General features: G+C 44.5%; 1 protein-coding gene across 1 annotated transcript in view; it reads right to left on the bottom strand.

Annotated features, from left to right (window-relative positions):
* Window positions 1-6,305: 6,305 nt before the first annotated feature.
* The window catches only part of ARID5B (AT rich interactive domain 5B (MRF1-like)), a gene marked incomplete at its 5' end in the record, with an annotated part of 29,240 nt that continues 12,772 nt past the window's right edge, over window positions 6,306-22,773 (bottom strand). The window contains 2 exons of the mRNA XM_010017055.1: window positions 6,306-8,735; window positions 12,651-12,849. Coding sequence (XP_010015357.1) covers window positions 6,585-8,735; window positions 12,651-12,849 — 2,350 coding nt within the window. The remainder of the gene's footprint in view (window positions 8,736-12,650; window positions 12,850-22,773) is intronic.

Here is a 22,773-nt window from a genome sequence, read left to right as displayed (position 1 = left end):
GGACAGGGGGATGCTCCGGTGGCCGCTCCTTTTGCTTTCCCTGAGCCCACTGCCAGGTTTCCCTTCAGCTGGGGAGGCAGCATGCTCTGATAACAGCTCAGCTGTGAGCCGGCCCCGCCTGAGGAAGGCAAAGGTACAGGCTCAGGTTTTCTTGCTCCAGGAAGAGCCGAAGGTGTCTGATAATCCCGGAAAGCCTGTAGGCAAGCACTGCATTTCCCAGAGCAGTTACAGTGCCAGCAAAGATCACCAGGGATGTCTGTGCCCGACCTGCTCCTGGCAGCACCAGAAACTTCGCTAAAATTGTTCCTCAAAAGTTCCAGAGCAGAGACACTGCTGGTGCAGCACAGCAGGGAGAAGAAGGGCCCCGTTCCAAACAGGTCAGCATCACCATGGGGTTAGGGTAGACCCTAAGAGGCTGCTGGGAGATGCAGCTGCTCACCGAGCATCTGCAACCAGCCACAGAGCCTGGGATCCATCCAGGGCAGGGAGATCCTGCCCCAGGACCTCAGTCTGCTTCCAGCCTTCCCTGCCCTGCCTGCTGGTGAAAGGCGCAGGGGTTTCCAGGAGGGGTGTGCGTGAGGAGCACCTGTGCAGGCTGCTGCGGCCCAGAAACCCGGGAAAACCAGAAGAACTGCTCTGGATCATTCTCACACGTTGGTTGTGACTGCAAGGAGCACTGCACGGGGCACTGCCGTGCGATCGCAGGATGGCAGCCAGCAAGAGACGGACCCAGAGCTCAGAACTGAACTGCAGTCAGCATCACCACCTTTTGCATCTCTGCTTTGCTTCACGCTCCCAAAACTGTTCATTTCCCGCTGCTGTCAGCTGAATTAAAACCTGGTGTGACAAGGTGACAAGCCAGTGGCACGGCATCCCTTGCCCTCGCCCAGACCATGGGACATTTCACTTTGAAAACCAGAAGTGGTTGCGAGTTGCTAATACGGTAACAAACCCTTCTGAAGTGTGGCTCTGACCTCCTGCAGGCCTCACCAGCCCACGGGGGGGTCCACTGAGCCCCAACGGGGTGCCTCTGTTCCCCTGCAAGCCCTTCGGGGTGAGTTAGCACAGACTGCCTGGCTCCATCGCTTGCACATGTGTGTGGGTTCACCGACACCCAAGTGACCCAGCAAACCCACCAGGATGTGCCCAGCCCTGCCAAGGGAGGATGCTGCAGCCCCTCAGTGCCATCACAGGCCAGGCCCATCTGCGTGTGAAAAGCTCCAGCGTGCTGCTCCCAGAGGTCTTCCTCCAGCCATGCTCTGCAGTGTGTGCAGGGCAGCCCAACAGGTACCCCCCTGCACAGCAGGAACACGGAAATCCAGAAACTAGGAAGGGCTAAAAAAAAACGCAAGGAAGCAAGCACGGTGCTGGAAACCACGTTGTGATGGCCACCTCTGCAGCTACTGCTAAGGCCAGCACCCATACGTGTCTGTGTTCAGCCCTACCTCCTGCAGGTGCTCAGCAGTAGGCAGCATTTCAATATGAGAAGAATAAAATGCCTCAGCTTGGCAAAGACAGAAGTGGATGGAGGAAATGATTTGCTAGAGGGTCCCATCTTCTCCCATAGCTTCCCTGCTGTTGTGGGGACATGTATGGCGTGATTATTTACCATTTCTCACAATCCAAGCATCAAAGGAAGTTACCAGGCAGCCAGTTAAACCAGAGGAAGGTTTATTCTGTCTGCTCACACACACAGTGCCTATCGAAACCATGGCAGGCCTGGCACAGCCCGCTCTGAGGAGCAAATGACTGAGCGAGGACTCAGACGTAAAGCTCTTCCCCAAGCCGGTATTTCTCCTCATTTCCAGGCACACACAAGAAATGAGGTTTCTCGTGAGACTTTCCCTCAACCACAGCACGTATCTGGAAGCCTCATCTAACGGTGACGTCAAACTGGTCTGTGCTCGCCCTGCTGCAGCAGCGTTGTGGGGAAACCTCCCCGTGGTGTGCGGTGCCCCCACGCTTCCCTGCAGGCTGCGAGCGGGTCCCCGACACTGGCGTGTACTGGGACCGCTCCCTGGACCTGGGCTGCCCTCACAGGCACCGAGCAGGAAGGTGCTCCTTGGGTGCCAGCCAAGGCTGGCGCGGCAAACAGCCTCAGCCACGCACCCAGTGCCACTCACCTGGGATCCCCAGGGATGGGGAAGGACTCCCTGCACATGCTGCCCCAGGACCACAGTTAGGTCACGATGTGGGATTACCAAGTGGCCCTGCCCCATGTCTGAGATGTGCCAGGTGAGGGCAAGTACCAGTTCTGACCTACACACAAACAGATGATTTTCTCATCTGTGGAGATCAGGACTGTGAGAGCGCTTGGACAGTGCTTGCTGTCGTAACAGCTCCTCAAAGGGCCACAAAGTTTAGGGGTGCTTTTTGGACCCATCAAGGAACAGAGTACACATTAAGTTTACATGGTGATTGCAAAATTACTAGTTAGCATCCAACTCCAAAATCTTACTCATGGTCGCAGTGGGAAGAATGGGGTGATTTTCACATCCCAACTCCAGCCCGCAGCACCGGTGGAAAAAGAATGCTGCCGTGAGATGCAAATGGAGCAAATTTGCTGCTGAAGCCACTGGCTAAGCACGGATGTTATCCCCTCCAAAGCCATTCCTCCAGTCAGCCCGACCACATCCTCACTTTAATGTGAGCACACTGCAAAAATAGAGGGGCACTGACTGAAGATCTTGTCTCTTCCTCCTTTAGGAAATTGCAGACTTCCATTTCTTTAATCTAATCATTTGCAGGAGGAGATACTTTCTCCAGAAAAGCCAATATAAGAGGGCTGAAAGGTCGGATGGGATTATATGTAATCCATTGTGATAAGGGCTGTTTACAGAATTATTAATCAAACACAAAAGGGAACAGATAGTAACATTTTTTATTAAATATTACAGTGGATCAAAAAGTACAAAATATCTTTTGCCTGCTATGTGATTGGGAAACTATTGGCACATAATACAGTATCAAAAGCATTAATAAGTACAATTTGGAAAACATACAAAAATTGAGTGTTTATAGTTGGCTCAGCTTTATTTCTGGTAGTGTTTAAACTAATGCAAAGGTTACTCAATAACCTTTTAAATGGGAAACTATATAATATTACTGGGCCATTTTTATATATACAAATCATCACCTTACAGAGCATATAGGCTACATAACTTGAATCACAAAAAGTATACAATATTTACAACAAATGAAAGTTAAAAAAGTATAAACAGCTAGTAGATTATGCTGCCATTATTAGAACATATTTAAAACTGCGGGGCTGGGGGGAGAGGGGAGGAGGAGGAAGAGAACGAGCGAAATGTCCACCACGCGTACAGCAAACACCCAGGGCGCACTCACGGCAGCGCTGCCCATGCTTCACACCAGCGCAAGGAGTCCCCTTGATCATTAAAACCAGGACAACTGCACAGCTGGGTCAGCCGCGACCTCCTTCGCTGGCCACCGCAAAGAAAGGGACCAGGGGGTTCCCAGCGGTGCCCTCAGAGGCAGCAGCCCCACTGACCCGGACAGGCCGGAGGTGCCAGCAGAGGTGGGCGCAGCACTTGCCCCTGCACCAGCTCCAGGCGCTGCCAAGATGATCTCTGCAGCCTGGACTAACTGCTTCCTAAGCGCCAATGCAGTGGGGGGACGTCTCGCGCCAGGCCAGCTCATGGCCAGGCCAGACCCGCTGCAAAATGCAGCTTGTTCCCACCCAGCCCAGCAAGGGGGTTGGATTTTACTGGGAGTCGGGCCCTACTTCCCACGCGCTCCACGAAGTCCAGCTCAGCATGCGGCCAGAAGCTACACGCGAGCTGTTTGCTGCCGGGCCTTTTCCTTTGAATCTCACAACCTTCAGCATCCCTAATGAATCCTGGACATAGTGTGTTTGAATTGCAACATTTCTTGGAACTGGCTCCTGGTAAATAGATTTATGACTCTATTGCCAATTAGATTCCACAGTTTCCTTTACAAACCTACCAATAACAATGCTTTGATTGCACAAAGAAAAGCTTGTGCAATTTCATTCAATAATAAGGCCCCTTGAACTCAAACAATGCAAACAAAGCCCCATTTAAGACATTAAAAAAATAAAAACAAAAAGACTTTTCAGCCAATAGAGAATTCAATAGTCTTGTGAAAGATTTCCAAGATTCCTGTTAAAAGTTTTTAAACAAATAATGCTTCTCTTGGGGTTTATGCTATCATTTCTTTTTCATTGCCCTTACTATTTGCCCAGTATATGATGAGCTTCCCCAGCCAACAGGGGGCAGCCTCTTCGTGGGGCAAACGAGGATCCTTCCTTCCCTTTCCCTGTCCCCCAGCCCTGCCCTACCCCAGCATGGCTCCGAAAAGCCTACCAAGGAACTCCAACAGGATGCGACCAAAAGGGAAATTGGACGATTCGCATAAACAAATGAACAATTCCAGAACACACAACCAGAAGATGGAAGAGAAGCATTTGCTTTACCAAACACACATCAAGCTTCTGTTTGCATTTGCTGTAGATTTTTATATTCTCTCCCCTTCCCCCCACCCTCTTCCTCCCTCTCCCCAAACCCCTGATTCTCATGTGATTCAGATCTAGTGCAACTTTACTAGAGATGTCCTCCACACTGTGGCCTCTGCCTGGATGAGCCTGTGGTTCTGTTTCCTGTACGATTTGTGGAGCAGCAGGATGCTCTGCACTGGTACATCCATGTTCTAAGTTCTACTAGTCTGTTTATCAATCATTTAAATATAGTTTTACCACAGGAATATAAACTATTTAATTGAAGAAGCTGGATCTTTAACAGTAGACGCGTATATTATTCTGGTTTCCACCTTTGGATATTAAGTATGATACATTATATATTGTATTTGGCTTCATATCACAGGAAAATTTAATGACATGCCTAGCATGCAAAGTGTTTCTTAGTAGTTTCCATTTTTCTTTTCGTATCGATTACGCTATCTTTGAAAAGTAACTGAGATGGTTTAAATCACAACCAATTTTCACATTCTAAAAAGCCTCCAGGTCACACTTTGCTTTATTGATGTCTATGCTCGGCTTTGTGGTGGTGATGTCCTGCAAAGTGAATATATAGCCATAGGGAAGCTCGCTCTTTAGGAAAACCCAGCCCCTCCACACCCGGGCTTTCACCCTTGGAAAGGATGTCCAGAGAGAGGCTGAGATCCCCGTGGGGCTGTGGAAGGACCATCCCAACCACATCCCCTACCCATCCTACCGAGCCCAGCCCGCTCATGAGGCACAGGACCTGTAAGCTTCTGACCCAAATCAACACTGGCCCCTGTCCTGATCTCTGAAATTCTCGACATTCTCACAAACCACAAATCCATTTTCTGGGCTCTTTTGTCATCCAGCAGCTCGTGCCAGGGAGGTTTTGTTTTCTAGACCGTTTCTCTGGTAGGCAGGAGGGTTTCACAGCCTAGGTAAGGTTAAGTACAATGCTCGACAAATTCACGGACCACGATACGGGAAAGCAAAGCTCGGTGGGAGGGGAGAAGCGGCGTGGGAGCCATCACAACTATGGGAAGAGGGCAAGAGGTGCTCTGCACCTCACAGGGGCAGACCGGGGGGAAAGGAACCTTGTTGGCACCCTTGCACCATAACATCACCTACAGTATGTTTATAACCATTAAGATTAATCTGAACCAGTTGCTTCAGTCTGTAAACAGTAAACGTTACCACAAAAACGAAACAAAAATGCTGCTCAAAAGTATAGAGAAACTGGAAAAATTACAAACACATAAAAGAAAAAAAAACAGGACAGCCACAGCCTTTAAAAAAGTTGCAGATAAAATGATACTGTTTAATTTAAAAAAAAAAAAAAAAAAAAAGAAACCCAAAACAAAAACCAAACATAAAGACCACAGAATATACTGGACAAACAAAACTATATAAATTACTGTGACCAAATGTGACACTGGTAGTTTACGAAGTGGATATGTACAGTCAAATTAAACAGTGCTTACCCTTCTGTTCTAATAGTGTTAAAATGAAAAATCTATTGCCGTTTTACTATACATTGCATTGATTGAATCTTTAGAAGTCAGGAAAAGTTACCCAAAAAAGCACATCCACTGATTGTACGGATTCTCGGCCCGCTTCTCCTTTCCAGGTTCATCTCAAGTCCTCGACTCACTGGCAACAACGCACGGCCTCTGGTCCCTGGCTCAGTGAAAGGCAAATGCAGCCCTCCCATGGGATTTCAGTGAGCTCAGGACTGGGCCTGCATTTCCACGGCTCCCTTTGAACATCTGCTCTTACCATATACAAGTCCTTTCAGAAAACACATATGCAAGATCCAATGTTTTTTTGTCTTCCTCTTTTTTTTTGTTTGTTTGTTTTTTTGGTTTTTTTTTGTTGGTTTTCTCTTTCTGGGGCAGGGATAAGGGGTGAGGGGACTGATGTGGGAGCCAGATTTAAAGAAGCAGTCCTGTCTCCACCAAACTCTGAAGCGCTCCTCTAGGCAAGACACGACTGCATCCTGGTTGACAAAAGTACAGATCACTAAATCTGCGAGACATCGTCACAGGGGCAGGAATGTCGCTAACACAACTTTTCTCCTCAGACCTTCTCTTGTGAGCGAGGGGGTTTACAGTTTTGTGCTGGGATGTACAGAGGATAGCTGGGAAGGTGGGAACGCGGCTTGAGGGTTTATAGCAGCTAAAGGATAAATGCTGTTATGCAAAAGGTCACCGTAGGAACTTCCTACAGGTGTTGCTGCAGCTAAGTGTCTGTACAGTTGCTGAGAGTTTGCAGGGGATGTGAGGAATTGTCTCTGCACCATGAAGGAGTGAAGTGCCAAAGGCTGCATTAGTGGGGAGAGCACGGTCTGATTTTTCAAGTACTGCAGGGGATGAGAATACCCAGGTGGGAGGCGACTGTTCAGGCCTGTGCACAGGCTTCCCGGATACAAGCCTGGGAAGATGGGGGCTGAAAGGGGATATTTGTGGCTTTCCAGCATGCTGCCAGAATGGAGGCCATGCACCGGCTTGCTGCCTTCCCCCTCTGGGTCGGGAACCTTGTCTTTTGCTGGGGTCTCCTTTGGTAAGTGCAGAGGAGAGACAGCTCGGATTTTTTTTTCAGAAATGACTTTGTCCAAATCCTCCAGGCTCCGTTTCAAAGGCCGGGCAGCTCCCACGTTTTGAGGGCTCATTCTGCGGCTGATGATAGGGTGCACCATCCCTTCTATCTTCCTCAGATTCTCCAGCCTCTGGGCCTGCTGCTTCCCAGACCTGTGGAGGAACTCACTCTGTTTTTTCGGGGCTGTCATTGCCATGGGGGACACACGGCAAGCTTTGGGGTTACAGTCTAGGCCCACCGCCTGGCTGCTCGCAGCCTGGAATGGGGAGATACCTTTGCTCTCTTGCTGGGCCATGGATGAATGAGGGAGGCTAGAGCCCAGAGCCTTTGCAGTCTGTTTGTGTATGCTCTTTGGAAGACTCAAATCTGTTGGCTGATCATCTGAAGAGGCTTCCACTGCTGCCTTTTTTTCTTGCTGATGCAAAGATGGGCGATAATTTAGATTTAGTTTTTCTGGGTGTTTGTGTTGAGTAAAAGTAGAAATATTTTCAGACTCTCTGAACATGTCCCGGGGGAGGTACTTTGATGTCTGTTCATTATTAAGGTGGTGTTCTGTGTGCCTATAAAGGCTGTGCAGATGAGGTGATGAATAAAAATCTGCCAAGAAAGTGGGCACATGGGAGTGCTGCAGTCCCCTTTTCTCACTCATTTTATCTTTGCAGTCCTGGATGTCTGTCTTCGGTACATATGACTCGGCAAGAGAACTGAGGTGATGTTTTGAAAAATCACAGCGCTGAGGATCCGGTTTACTTAGCATGTCATGTTTAAAAACATCATTAATTGATTTCCTTTCTTCCTTGGTTTTAAAACTCTGTACATGCTGTATGACTGAGGGCCTATTAATTGCTACAGGATCAGAATTAGGGGCATGGGGACCTTGCAACATGCTTGAGGACAGTTCATCTCTGCTGTTCAGTTTCTTTTTGCTGATCAAAGGAGGAGGAGAACCATAAGGATAGCTGCACGACAGGGCTGCCCCACTGACCTGAGACAGTAGCTTCTTCTTTGCCAGGGGTGACATGATGCCTGGATTACCCTTTGAGTAAAGCAGCGGTGTGTAACCAAAAGTGGAGTCATCGTTCATTGACCCAGGCAGCTCTTTTTCCTTGAACATGTCGAAGTTCTGCACCACCAGTACTTTGGGTGTTTGCTTTAGTGCATTGTGGATATCTTCGTTTCCCAGCTGGTCCACTTTCACCGTGCAGTTTGCGATGTAATCGGCCATCTCTGGCAATTTGTCATCTTCCACATCGCTCTGAGTGGGCAGCTGGACTGGGAAAGGTGCGAAGGGCATTTCTGCAGGTTCGTTTTCTAAGCTGTCAGTAAAAGCTTTGTGTAGTCTTTGTTCAGGCTTTTTGTCTTCCAGGGCATCTGCTGGGGGGTGTAATCGCTTTGTGATGGTGGCATCCAATATGGTGTCTTCTTCTGGGGGCACGGATATACTTGAGAAAGAGGATGAATGCTGAACCTCCTCCTTAGCTTTCTCACTGTTCATGCTGCTTTCTGTCAGGTCTGTCTTTTCCAGGGGCAGTGGCCGAGCCGTCTCTGGTAAAAGAGACTGAGGGCCTTGCACAGGTTGTTTCATCTCTCCCACTGTAGGGTGTTCAGGGAAATTCTTCTGGTCTGCTGATTCTTGATCCTTCTCTTGTTCTGATGAAACCTAATAGAATGATTCAACAGACAGCAATAAGAACGTGGTGCATTTCGGCAGACTGTTCCTAAGATTATACACAGTACACCGTTGGCTACTTTCAGAGGAGTACTTGTCAATCACCCTGCTGCAATGTGAAGGCTCTAACAACAGGTATCGGATTCAAACAAAGAGAGGTACCTCCCGGAAATATTAAGAAATACACCACCCCTGTCACAATAAGGCATTTCAGAACAGCAGATGCTTGTAACCTGATGAGCTTGAGCAGACAGCTAAACACCAAGGTTATATTATTTTAAAATTAATTAAGGAAATGCAGGAGAGCAGATTTCATAATACAAATGATAAAGCTGTAAAAATTTATCCTGCTAGCCAACTTCACCTATGAAAATGACATGATTCCCATGTATTTTCTTACATAAAGTCTCTCCAGCATAGCTATCTTAAAATTCAGTGATCACAGAGGAGATCATTCACACCCAGTTCTGCATTAAAGTGTGAAAATGATAGAAATGGCATACTAGGAATCCCTATTGTAGGCAGCAAATAACTGCCACAGCTTAACTAGGACACACATTTTTTTATTAACAGATTAAAATGAAGTTGTCAACATTCAGTAAGTGTGTGTGCCTGCTATTACAAACATGGCTTTTATACGTTATCGTCAATGGGACCGCAGCTCTTTCTGCTCCCCCATTAATAAAGCTTGTGTGCACAATTCACACTATTCATCCCATTATGTAGCCAGCTGAACTGTGACCCGCAGAGGTCACCAGAGCGTCCCATCTGTGATCCAGCTGACTGACAGCCCTTTTCAAAACTGCTGTCACTCTCCTCTGACAGGTCGTGGTAGAAGACAGTCATAAAACAGCAGCATTGTGTGAGTCCTTTATTATTATTGTTTTCTTTCTTTCTTCCTTGTAAAGATAAGATGCATCGAGAAAGTTATTATCTAAATGCTGCTTTATGGTCTGTCATAGGAGAAGGGGATTGGAGAAGGTCCTAACGAGTCTAACCCTCTCAGAGATTTATTTCTTCACAGCTGCTTTTAAATATTCCTGTCTGTTTGGTTGGCCTATTAGTTACAGTGTCTGTTAGTCATCCTAACTTCTTTTTAAACTCATAGCTGCCTTTTGCAGCCAAATACCATCATTAGGTCCTTTACAAAGTACCATCACTAGTCTCTTGAGCTTATAAAATTACAGGAAAATACCAGACAGATGAGCAAAGCAAGGAGAAGGAAAAAAAGAGAAATCATATTTAATAACTGTACATTCTGCTCTTTGTTTCTGTTAAGCAACATTTTGATTGAAGTTTCAGCTATTGTGAGGAAATGTGCAGTCTAAGGCTAATAGCATTTTGTCTGGTATCTCGTTACATTGACAATGTCATTGTGATGGCAGGAAAACAGTGAAGAGCACAAAAGCAAATGTAACCCTAATAAATTAAAGTTCTATTTTCTCTCTGCAGACTTCTTAACAGTGTATAATTTGAGCATGCAATTGAGAGGACCGTACATTTTTGTAACTTGATTACTCTTTTATAGCTCATGGCTACAGCCAGCTTCTAGGCCAAATGCAAAAATGGTGGCTTAGTTGGGGCCATACATCTACATGTGTGGCTACAGAGGCTCCCCGTGAGCAACACACCACCACTGTTGTGCCTGGATGAGGACTGCACCCAAGTGTGGAGCCTGGCAACGTGACTCCACTGCTGGGGGTTGGCTGGGGTGAGAGGAACAAATAACCTGGCTCCAGCAGACTTGGATTTTGCTCGACCCAAAGAAGCTGAATGTCTCTATTCAAGCTGGTCCCATGAGGGTCATGTTCTGGGCAGGGAGCCCTCCCTATGGCACAGCTTGAATGAGCTCTGCAGCCCTGCACCCACCGTGGGTGGAAGCAGTCACCACTGCAGGCCCCTTTGCTGCTTGGACGTCGTGTGACCAACTGCCTATATGGTGACCTGTGTGAAGACTGAGGTACTTAATAGCCCACCCCGATTAAAGAGGGGCAGGACACATCTTCCATCCCAGTTAGGGAGGAGACGTGAATTCCGCTATAAATGGTACCATCTTACAATAGGAAACTGCTGTAATTGTACATTTTTATTGTCTTGTCTAGGCTTCCTACATTTCCGATAAGCACAGCTTAAGAGCCCTTCCTGCAAACCACACAAAAATAACTGCAGTTTAAGCAGCAGGAAGTTTGAGATAGGGAACAACAAAAGCAAGGAAATTCAAAGTTAAGACTGATGCTCTGTTGCTGATTTGTTATGTTGTGCTTAGCAGTGGCAGTATGGATAGTGTACAGTGTATCTTGCTGATCCAAGACCCCTCAATAAATAACTGGGCACGAAGGAATGACAGGAGAAGGGAGGACAAGTCTTCATTGTACATCTCCTTGCTTTCGGCAATTTGTGTAGCAACCTTCCAGTCACTAGAAGCAGGTTTGTGCACACTCTCCTCTCCATGTATTTTTCTTCAGTATTTGAAAGTTTTTCCCCCAACTGGATTCCCTGCTTTAAAATTACACTGCGAGAGAAAACAAAAATACCTCCCCTCTCTGTGGAATGTTCTTACACTAGATAGTAAAGGTACTGTTGATCAAGGCAACTTAAAACACAATTTCTGGTTTGGACAGGAGTTGATATTGTCCTTGTAAGCACAACTTAAAGAGGTAGTGGAACTCGAAAACAGAAATCTCCTCTTCTCAAAACTGGGTACACACAGTCTCTGAGGCATCCATGTTTATTGGTCCTACGCTGTTGGGGTTTTTTTTAACAATGAGGAGGAGGAGGACCGCTGGTAGCGACTCAATACTAAACTGGTTTAGGTACAGGACTTATGTACCTGCCAGACAGCAATGAAGTCGAAGGAGCAGCCATAGTCTGCCAGGCATGTCATGTGTTTCGACATTCTTTAAATACTTACTTTCATTGCAACGCCTTGAAGGCAGCTGTGATCTGGCAGACTGAGACACAAAAAGCAATGTCTTGTGTAGGGGTTGTGTGTGAGGAACTTCGCTGCCTTGTTCGCACAGGGTGCAAGCAGGGCACAGGAGAGAGTGGGCAGGATGTGCAAAAGAAAGTGCCTAAGTAATAAATACCGTAGCAAACCTCCACTGATTTGTATCACTTAACAACATGTGAAATTTACCCTTATTTGCAGATAAATATGAATTCTAGTGATCTGTCTTACCCCAGGCTGTAAAAATAAAATCTCTTCTTTTAGGGGCTGTCCTATGTCTCCAGGTAACATGGCTTTATGTAGAGACCAGGGCCTGCCCGGGTGAAGCAGGTGACAGACTAGGAACCTATCTCAGCAGAAAACCATCTGTGGCATATGAGAGGGAAGTCAGTCTCAGGGCTTGGAAGGTGGTTCCCTCAAACTCTGACCTTTTAGTCTAAAGAGAAATTTAGCATAATACGATAAAAATCCTAGGAAGTCTTATGTTTTTTGACAGACATGCATACATCTGTGAGCACAGAAGGGATGATCCAGAGGTTACCATTATAAAAATCAGCTGTGTCCAACAGTTACCACAGTATTATCAACAGTATTAGAGGTTCCTGCACCCTATACTTAGATTAGGAAATAACTGTGGTAGTTGTGTGGTTTCCTTTTGGCAGCTGCTGATCTTTTAGTGGTGACCACTGTATAACACAATGAGCAGAAACGGTACTTGTTACATCCAGTGCTTGGTATTCTGCCATCACTGCTGTGCGGTGTGGAGCTAACCAGTTGCCGTTTGTAGGCCAGCAAAATCCCAACACAGACAATACCACAACAACTGCATTTCTGAGCAAACTCACAAGGCCAACTGGCTGGAATTCTCCAGTTTAAATTATGTATTTTATCATTGGATTTCACGTGATTAAAGATGTACGTTTTTAATTGAAAAGTTGAAAAGCAGGAAAGCAACCAACCTCAGATGCATCTTGGGGTTTCTGCGCATTATCTTTTTCCTTCTTGCTCTTTTGGTTTTCATTTTTGATGCGTTTTGTTCCAGACACTTTTGTTTTCACTTCACTCTCCTGGGAACTGTTATCCTGTTTTCGAGGTTTCACTGGAGGCAGTGGCTTATCTTCCTCTCCTTTAATAAATCTTTCATATGGCAGGATTAATCTAGGGGATTAAGGAACAAATAATTGATCAGGGTTTGTCATTCTAGCAAAGAACAAAATGTATCTACTACGAACAGTTTACTTAATAAATCCATTTTCTTCCATACCACAAAAGCAACGGTGTAAACTCTACATTTATAAATCCAAGTATGATAAATCAATTTATTTGGCAAGATTATCATGTGGCATAAATTCAGTGGAATTCGTGTGAACTGGCTGTCAGTAATGCTGCAGTGGTTTGTGTGGCTACACCAATTTGTACCAGATGAGGATATGAACCACTATGCTTTAGACTGATTTAAAAAAAATTCCACCATTTATTTTTATTTTCCCTCCTTACCCTTAAAAGCATGCAACAAACGCCAGGAAAACACCTACAAAGCCACAGCTGACTTGATAACAGCTACATAATTTCCAGGCTGGTGTTTCCCCTGACTGCAAGGCCAAGTGTGAGGAACTCGGCAGAAGATGAGAGTAGGGCTGCAGGAAACCTATGGTGGTGGGCACAGCACCCACCAAGTTGCAGTCAGCACCAGCCCACCACCACCCTTGCAACGTACCCATATGGTGACAGTCACCATGCTCCCAGCCTTCTCCAGTGAGTCATTTTTAAGGAAGAAGGGGAGAGGAAAAGAGTTAAAAGAGGATTTTTTCACTGTGTAGCTGTCCTCCACAAAGTGCACGAAATTGCTTTTAAAAAGCAAGTAAGAAACACAAACAAAAAATATCCTCCCCCGAAAGCATCAAACACACTGAGTTTTAATCTGTCTGTTTTCCCTTTGCAATTCTTGATCTGAAAGGGGAAAAAAAGGATATAATTAAAAGGGATGGATTGCATTACAATCTCAGTTTCAACTTCAGTGATTAAAGTTTTTATAATGTGTTTGGTATGATTAATGACTCACTGTGGGATTAATACAAGACTCAAACTTTTAAAATACAAACTTTAATACAGCAAACATAATTTGTTAAAAAAAAAGACAAGCTGACTGTATGAAGAAAATGTACTTTGCTTATAAACAACATAAATCTGTTCAAATACCAGGAATCCTTAATTATCTTTAATCTAAGACTCCAAGGCAAAAACCTCTTTGGTTCAGATATTCGTTTGTTATCCTAGAATCAGTTTCTAAGCATGCAATTTTGATTTACATACTTAGATGTTCAAACACAGTTTGGGCTAAGGAGAGCAGAAATTAGATTGCTCGTGATCATAATATTTTACATTTTAATAAAATTCAACATAAATTATGTTAAAATATAAACCTAATTTATGCTATATTAGAAACAAAATTCATTAACTGAGCATGCTCTGACATGGTATGTGCAAAGAGGCGTGAATAATACTTTCTAGCCCTGAATTTGGCAGGGCTCCAATAATGAAGCTAAGCAGAGCCCACAGGGAATATTCATCTTCAGATCCCATTACAAACTGAGTTTAAACATGTTACAGCTGCTAAAACTGGAAACTGCTCCCTCTATGCAAACTTAGCAAAATAATACGTAGTTGCCAAATACCTGCTTCCCACTGTAATATTACAGTTAATGTTTATATAATAAAAAGCATAACTAAGCAGAATAAGGAAAAAAATAATCTTGTTCATACTTGAGGCTGCTGCATTTCATTCGCAATATTGGTGAAAACACTGAATTCCTCCCTGCACTGCACAAAGCGCTTTGGACTTCACTAGAGACAGGGTTGGGTTTCATACAGGGCAACGTCGAGGCCACTCTGCCATGTGTTAAATATTTAAAATTGCTCTTAATAAAAACACATTTTATTACAATAATTGTTAGCACTGCGAAGGGAGTGTTTGACTTTGTTTTGTTTCCATGGGAACACGTCGCCCATTAAAAATCTACATATTCCACCCGTAAAGGTTTCAGATGCTGTCCCGTGCCCCACGGGAGACGGAGATGCTCCTGGGCCACAAGCAGGCCTTTCTGTCAACGATGCCGTGTGATTAACCCCATGGCTATGGCCAGGACGGGAGCAAGGCCCAGACCGACACAATTAATCACTGCTCGTGTGCTCTCCACTGAGCCTTGTAGGGTAACACGGGATGCAAACTCCTCCTCCTCCTGCTGCACCTCACCAGAACTCATTAGCTTTGGTGCTAATTAGTAACTGTGGCTTAAATTTCCTTTTCTGATCTTAAGGGTTCATGTGGGAGTACAAGGTTTTCATTTTAGTTATTTTTCACTGAGCTCAGCAGTTGGCAGGCCGACAGCAGTAAAAATACATTTCACATAGCCGGTCAAAGGCCCGGAGCCAGCGGCAGGAAATCTGGAATTAAATGTTTCGTGTATCGGGGAGGCGGCATGACTAAGGTAAAACTGAATCAAAACACAAGCATGACTTGTTCTAGGATTTTCTCCTCCTCGTCTCAAATGAGGGCCAGGAGGCTGCCATTCCCTGCTGCTGCTGAGGTGGCCTTTGGGGGCAGCTGGAGAGGAGCCGGGCAGGAACACGGGTTGCGAGACCCTGGGGAGCAGCACCGAGTCGAGCAGTGCCAACAATTGCCGCTACACGTAGAGATTTCCGTCGGTTGCAATTTTCACTGAATGTTTTTTCAGTTATCCTGTCATGGTACAACACAATTACCCACAGGATATGATCTTATCATTTGATTATTAGAAGTTTTTATAGTGCAGGAGTAATAAAGCTAATGCAGCCCTCGGAACATGTAAGCAGCCGGCTCACATGCCATGAAAGCAGCCGGCTTAGCCAATTTAAGGTCAATATTGCCCAACACCGGAAGAATGTGATCTGCTGTTAGCCAAATAGTTTAGCAGAATGCGACATGTCTGAAACCAGCACGCAATTTTTATTTTTTTTTTTGACAAATATTTGCAGCGCAGGTAAGATTTAATCAATCTTTGCGCAAGGAGAGGTAAAGACGACGTCCAAAAAACCAGAGCCAGATACCTTGACTGTATCACACTTTGGAAACAACCACCACGTTTTGAGTCACTTTGAACTGTGGCTGTATTTCACGGCAGGGGGGAAGTATCAAAGTATTCATAAAAAAGGAAAAGAGGGGGAATATTTTGTGGTCTAAAGAATATTTACTTGTAAAGCCTGCGAAGAGACCAAATAAAAGGGTCTTTATCATGATCAAGATTCCAATATTAAGATTAATAAAATGTATTATTTATAAGTCAATTAACATAAATAGAATATGTAAGCACTAGTGTATTAAAAAATCTTTCCACAGGCAGCAGATTTTTAGCAGCATGAGGTTTTTTTTTTTTTTTTTCTTTTCCTGGAATAATACAAGAATAACATTTTCCAGCCAAGAGCAGAAACAGTAGGGGAGTCTTTGCTATCACAGGGCTTCTTATTAAATTCAGTCACTGTGAAAAGCCAGTCTTTTTTTTTTTTTTTAAATAAAGACAACTTAAAATCAATACAAGTTAGATTAACAAATCAGTACTATACTAATCCTGATTTATTACAATCGGCAATATTAAGTTTAATCATGTATAAACTGCTACTCAAAAAAAGATTTAGCTTTACTAAGTTCTGAATTAAATAATGGTGCAGAGTGTACTGAGTTTTTAGATCTGCATCATCTGATATTATGAAAAATTCAATGTACTTCTCTGCAGCAGATGTCAGAGGTCAGCAAATCTATTACAGTAATGTAAGTAATCTGGCTTTCTGCCAACCTTTTTTTAAAAAACACTGAAGCAGATAATTTTATATTTACAAATTCTAAAATCCTCCAGGGACTGCATCTCTCTCCCAACAAAAAGCAGAAACTTCATATTAGAGAAATGTATTTCACAGTATATCAAACATGTCTTCACCATTAGCATTTCATAAAAAGGAAAAAAAAAGCACCCTTAATCTTTATTAGTCAACACTTTTTCCCAGCTACTGAACTAACAATACAAGATCTCATCTGAGCCAGTACCCACTACATTTCCATGTATTGATTATGCAGAATGAATGACTCTTTTGGCCAGACTCTGCTTCACGGGACATATGAGAGCATTTCTATTTTTAGACATGATAAAAAAAGTAGTTACAATAATGCAAAGGATCTGACCAGCCCAGAAAGAGGAAGGAAACTAAATGTTAAGGCTGCCAGTTTCCTCTTTAATTCTCCCCACTGTGTATGGATATGATGAGGTTTTCAGGCTGGGGAGGAACCATATGCCCAGGACACACAGGGTAAAGGAGAGAAGGAGGCATTTCGGCACAATCCCCACAATAATCTTTATATCACTTGCTTCTGTGTTTATTTTTGTTTTCTTTCTGGCAGAATAAAATATTCCAGTACGTCTCCCATTGACATCATCTTGATTTCTCAAGGGCTCCAAGCCCAACATGAAACAGTGTGCAATGGAGCCTCTCAGCCACAAGAATAATCTTGGAAGGACTTAAAATAGCGAAGCTCATTTCTTGGGAGATGCTGACCCATTCCCATGCTTGGCCAGAAGGTTAAGAAGGTTGATTGCAACGGGAATGGAAAAATAGATTTAAATCTGCTCCACCAAATGAATACAGCAACCAGTTAACCCATGGAACTCACTGCCAATGGATATCTTGGGGCCAAGGGATTAGTGAGATTATGCAAGGATTAGATGCTAATGTAAATCATGAGAACATTAAGCTCTTAGAGTTTCAAAAACACTGAAAAGGGACAGGCAATAAATCTCTTCATTGGTAGGAGTTTGGAAAACACTTCCCTCCTGGGCACACTATGCCACAGTGGCTCTTGCTCCTTCCTCTGAAGGCACTGCTGGAGCTGGAGGACAAGACAGCTGGTCTGCCTGGTTCAATAGGGCAACCATCTGGTTCAATAGGTCCTCACAGTAGCTGGGCAGAAATGCCTGCACCCCCTGCAGCCACAGAGTCTGAGTTCAGGGCTGGGATGAGTGGCCGCCGAGCTGGGGTAGCTCCAGCAACAGCCCCCGCAGTGCAAAGGGGCCCCTATCGATAACCTCAGTGAGAGAAACCTGATTCTTGTTCCCTGGAAACTCAGTGGGTAAGCATTCTGTTGTTTGAAGGAAACAGCAGTAATGCCTGAGCTCTGATCCCAGGAGAAGTCTTGTCTTTTTTTACCCTGATGCTCTTCAAAAGGCATAAATCTTGGAGCAGTGCTCTCAGTGTGAGCAAGGGAAACAAGCCACCTTCAACAGCAATCATCCGGTAGGGATGGCCTGGACCAGGAAGCAGTTCTCAAGGGTACCAGTGACAAATTCTCAGCAGAGAAGAGGGGAGAGGAATAACCCAAACTCTAAGGTCTCAGCCTTATAAATTATAAAATACATTCAGGAAATCAAGCAGTGTGCTCCCCAAGCCTGGTATCTCCGGACCGCATTGTACGATCCAGGGGTTACGAAAGCAAGCCTCGTGCTTTTGTGCAGAATACAATAGCAGTGAGTTTATTTGCATTTGTCTGAAGTACAAAACTGGCATGTATTTTATCAGCAAAGACAAAATATATTTGAGATCAATTTTCTTCCCAAAGAACTTTCCTTCCTTAAAGAAATGGCTCTTTCATCCTTTCATCAACAACTTTCCTCACAGCCCACTGGGAGTGCTGGTGGGTAATGAGAATGGCTCACTGCTGAAAGGTGGGAAGTGCACTGCTGTAAGAGAATTGAAAGACACTTTGTTTTAAGTAAACTGGAAATTAGTGACATTACAAACACAGCTGTTGATGTAGCTGCACAGCCAGGCAAGGGAAGCTCAGGCACTCTCAATCCTATAGCTCAGCAGGGGGAGATGAGCAACCCCAGTCTTTTGCCTTTGGTGAAGATTTACTGCATGGGAATGATTCAAAGGAAGGGTGACAAGGGCAGAACAGCTTCCGCAGGTCACTCTATTAGAATTGCTACAAGCCTCTGTTTTGGCCACAGTCACCATTTCTACATCTAAAGGCAGACACATATTTTGTTCAGTAAGTCCATATAGTTCCCGAAATGCTTGGTCCCTATGCTCAAAAAAAGCTTACAGATGCCATTTTGCATAGCCTACGGGATGCAGGTCTCCTGGAGGGACTCCAAAATCCTGCTGACCCTCTCCTAAGAGCTCTAGGCCACATCTCCATTGCACAAAGCTGAACAAATGAGGGGCACCCCCTGCCATGTTAGCAAAGTTCTGCTAACAGAACAGTGTAAGTACAGTATAAGGTGGAGATTCCCAGCACACCTGGAGAATCTGAAGGGAATCAGGGGGATCTCACTCTTCATCCCTGCTGCTGCTCCTGCAAAGGAGAATGGCACATCTCCCATCAAACACAGTTGCTCTTGGGGCAACTCAACTCCCAGCAAGGAAAACAGGCTTGTCCCTACCCCTGGATGTCAAGAGCATTCAGTTCAGCTGATAGGAGTGGTGGGACCTCAAGAGCACTGGGCACACTGCAGAGCCTCAGCACCCAGCATGTGTTGATGCACATACGTGCGGCAGGCACGTCTGCGAAGTTTCTCTCTGCTTGGGTAACAATCCATCCAGGAGGACTGGGTAACACACAGCATCACCCAATTCTGCTAGGACAAACTCCCGGGTGGAAAAAAGATGTGACTGGGAAAACAATTCCCTGTGAGGAAAGAGATCCAAGGCAGTGCCCAAGTGCCTAGCACTTTTGCAGCCAAGGACTCCCTCTGACTCAAGTGCTGGCCAGTAAGTCTCTTCAGACTAAAAACCCAGAAATTTTGAAAAAACCTGTGTGTTTTTGTATGTTTTGAATGGACAGCTAAGGATCTGTTTTAATGGTAAACAATTACATTCCTCTGTCATCTGATACTTTTTAAATTTTGGGGAGGGGGAAAGCTTTCTGTATTTTCAATAGTTCCTTTGTTAAAGCATCTGTTACTCACATAATTGAAAAGATGTTTGTTCAGTGGTATGCTTGAGAGTACAGTTATTTAATCTTAATGATAAAGCCCTGAGGGCAGAAAATCGTAAGTAAAAACCTCTTGTTATTTATCAAAAAGAAAAAAACAACCCAAAAACAAAAACCAACCAAAAACCCAGGAAAAGAAAGAGAGAACTGAGACACCTCATCTATCTTCAGGCTTAAATTTGCGCTTGATGGAAAACTATTGAGACAATTTGCAACTTGCAAAGTTTTCTGGGAGTCTGGGACTAGCTGAAGTGGGAGGGGGGCAGGAAAGTGGGGTGAAGACAAAAATAAAACAACCCAGTTAGTATGACAGGAAAAAACTGCTGCTTGGCAAGTTGGCTTTTTTTTGGGTCAAACAAAGAGCTAGCTGTAGTTTACAGCATGACATAACATTTGATTAATTTTTGCCTGAGGCTGTTTTCACACTTAACAGTGTAAATCAAAACCTTCTATTAATTATGATGTGTATTAGAAGATAACCATAAGCATTTTCATGTAGATGCTATACTAGCCTCCAAATTTTTTTTCCCTCTAAAAGATTGGCTGCTATTTCCTACAAAACTCCACTGAAATGCTTACATGTTACCAAAGTTATCCAAATGCTTTAACAAAACCAAACAGCATTTGCATGGAACATGGGGCTCTCTTGCATACTGAATTACTGAGCAATATCCTTAGGGTAGAGAGACTTTACAGCTGTTAAAGGGAAACCATATAAGGGACTTATTTTGACCTGCCTTGTGTTTCTGATAATATGTAATATTTGTGTGAGTGATTTAGACAGAAAAATGGTAAAACAGGCTCTGAACTGAACAAGACACTGTACCTCCTGGCATTTAGTCCCCTGGCAACAGAGAGATGTGCAGGGTGCTCTGCAAGTGCCCAGGGGCCACATTCACAGCCGGAGTAAAACCCTCTGCAGGTCTGTGTCCAAAACCCAGGGGACAGCCAACCTGCCAGACTGTGAAGAACCACTCCGGGCACCGCTCTGGGCACCCATCTTTCCTATCTGCTCCTCATCAAGTCCCGTGTGGTCATAGCTCTGCAAAACAATTTCCCACTCAGCTGCCATAATTTGATGAGAGTATAAAGCCTAGCAAACACCTCTCCAGATGAGTTTGACCAGGACTGTGTGGTTTTCAAGGCATCAATGACTCTTGAGGGCCAGGATATGAGATACACTGCTGAAGAGCAGGACAGCCTGTGGGATGCTCTGGGTCTATCCCTGCTGGAGACCCTCAGGGACCCAGATTCCCTGCAGCACCTGAAGAGGCCAGGAGGGCTACTGCTCTATGGGACTGTCCAGCTGCCTGCCATGATGTCTTTGAACATCAGCATGTCTGTCCACCAAAGAAGCTGAGGAGTTACTGTATGTCATTGCACATCACAGTTCTTCATCCCCTGTATGGCTGTGCACAGCTTGTACCCAAGGCTTGCTTTGGAGGAAACCAAAATAAATCACAGCCAGACTTGGAGGCAGAAAAAGGCAATTGCATGTAATACTTGTTTTGTTCAATGCATTTTACTGGGACCTTTATATACCTTGCAAAACAGCATGTTGGGTTTTTTTTTTTTTTGTTTGGGTTTTTTTTTGGGGGGGCGGTGATGGTGGTGTAATATTTATGAAAAATCCCTAGCAACAACATCATGAGCACTGAAGAAATACAGCCCATCTTTCACGCTGGAAAATTAAAGCTGTGATCATGTGTTTTGTGTAAAAGCAAAAGAAACCTCAAACCCTGTATGTGAAAACCACATCTGCATTATTAGGGGAAGGGAGCATGGAGAAGAGTGCATCGCAGAAAAGTAGCCGTTTCTGAGGGTTACTTGATAAGAGAGAGGGAGATGTAGGGTACTGACAAGGGCTGTAAGACTTTCACAGGAAAGGTTCAGGCTGAATCAGCCAATACCAACCACATACGCCTCTAGTTTTCTGCGATCATATAAGGTAAATGCATTAAAGGAACACAAACGAAGAAAGTAATGAGTAAAACAACAACAGCAACAACTCATAAGCTTTGTATAGTCTGAGTTGTGCACAGAGCAACAGCCCCACGATGGGAAAACATTAATGCTTTTTATATTGGTAATCATCTGTAACATGAGCAATTAAGTACAGTACTAATGGACTATAGCCAAGAGCCTGGTACTAATATTAAAAACTGACAGAGATGAATAGGTTTGGAAGGAAAACTAGGCTGACAAAGACATTTTTATGAAGTGCTTGGGCCTATTTGGAATAACCCAATCAGAGGCAGGTTCAGACCAGCCATAACTACAGTGACAATAACGCATTCATTGGCATTATACGATGCCTGCTATGCTTTAAATAAAAACACCCATTGCTTCTACTCAGCAACCTGCACTTTCATTATTATACTCATTAATAAAACAAAAGTTGTCTAACTAATATACAAATAACACTTACTGAAACACTGGCAGGCTCGCCTTGTTTTAAAATGAAACCAGTTATTGGAAACACAAACTGTACTACATAAAAAAGGAATCAGTTGATAATGCACAAAAAATTTTTTTTTCCTTTTACCAGGGAAACAAAGCAAAAACCACACTGACTGAAGGACTCTGCCTACCTATAGCACAGCAGCAGTGACCACCACAACCCCTGCCAGGCAGAGGGATGCGGAGAGGGGAGCAAAGCATTCCCCACAGCCTTTAAATCTGGTATTGTTTTAGCTTTTGCCATCCTTGGTACCATGGATCTGCAGCAACATGATGGCTTATTAGGGGTTATAAGCACCTTTTCAGAAAAGCAACTTTTCTTCATGGGATTTGCCAGACAGAGAGCCAATTCTGTCCTCTCGATTTATTCTTCTTTTTTTCCTTCCTCCTTTTTTTTCCTTTTTTTTTTTTCCTCCTTTTTGCCCTTAGAAGTTGTATGTTGAACTTCAAGTTGCAGAGGGGAACCTGGAGAGGGCAGGAAGGGGGGATGCAGTACCTGAATGGGACATACGTGCCATTCCACGCCTCAGCATCTTAAGTGTCTCACTGAAAGGTCTCTGCCACCTAAGCAGCCTTGATATGTTAACACTGGTGCAAACAGCTAG

This window comes from Nestor notabilis, unplaced genomic scaffold (genome assembly GCF_000696875.1).
Source record: "Nestor notabilis isolate BGI_N333 unplaced genomic scaffold, ASM69687v1 scaffold30246, whole genome shotgun sequence".
Classification (NCBI taxonomy): domain Eukaryota; kingdom Metazoa; phylum Chordata; class Aves; order Psittaciformes; family Psittacidae; genus Nestor; species Nestor notabilis.
The sequence above is the reverse complement of the archived record's forward strand: the minus strand, read 5'-3'. Positions and strand labels throughout refer to the sequence as shown.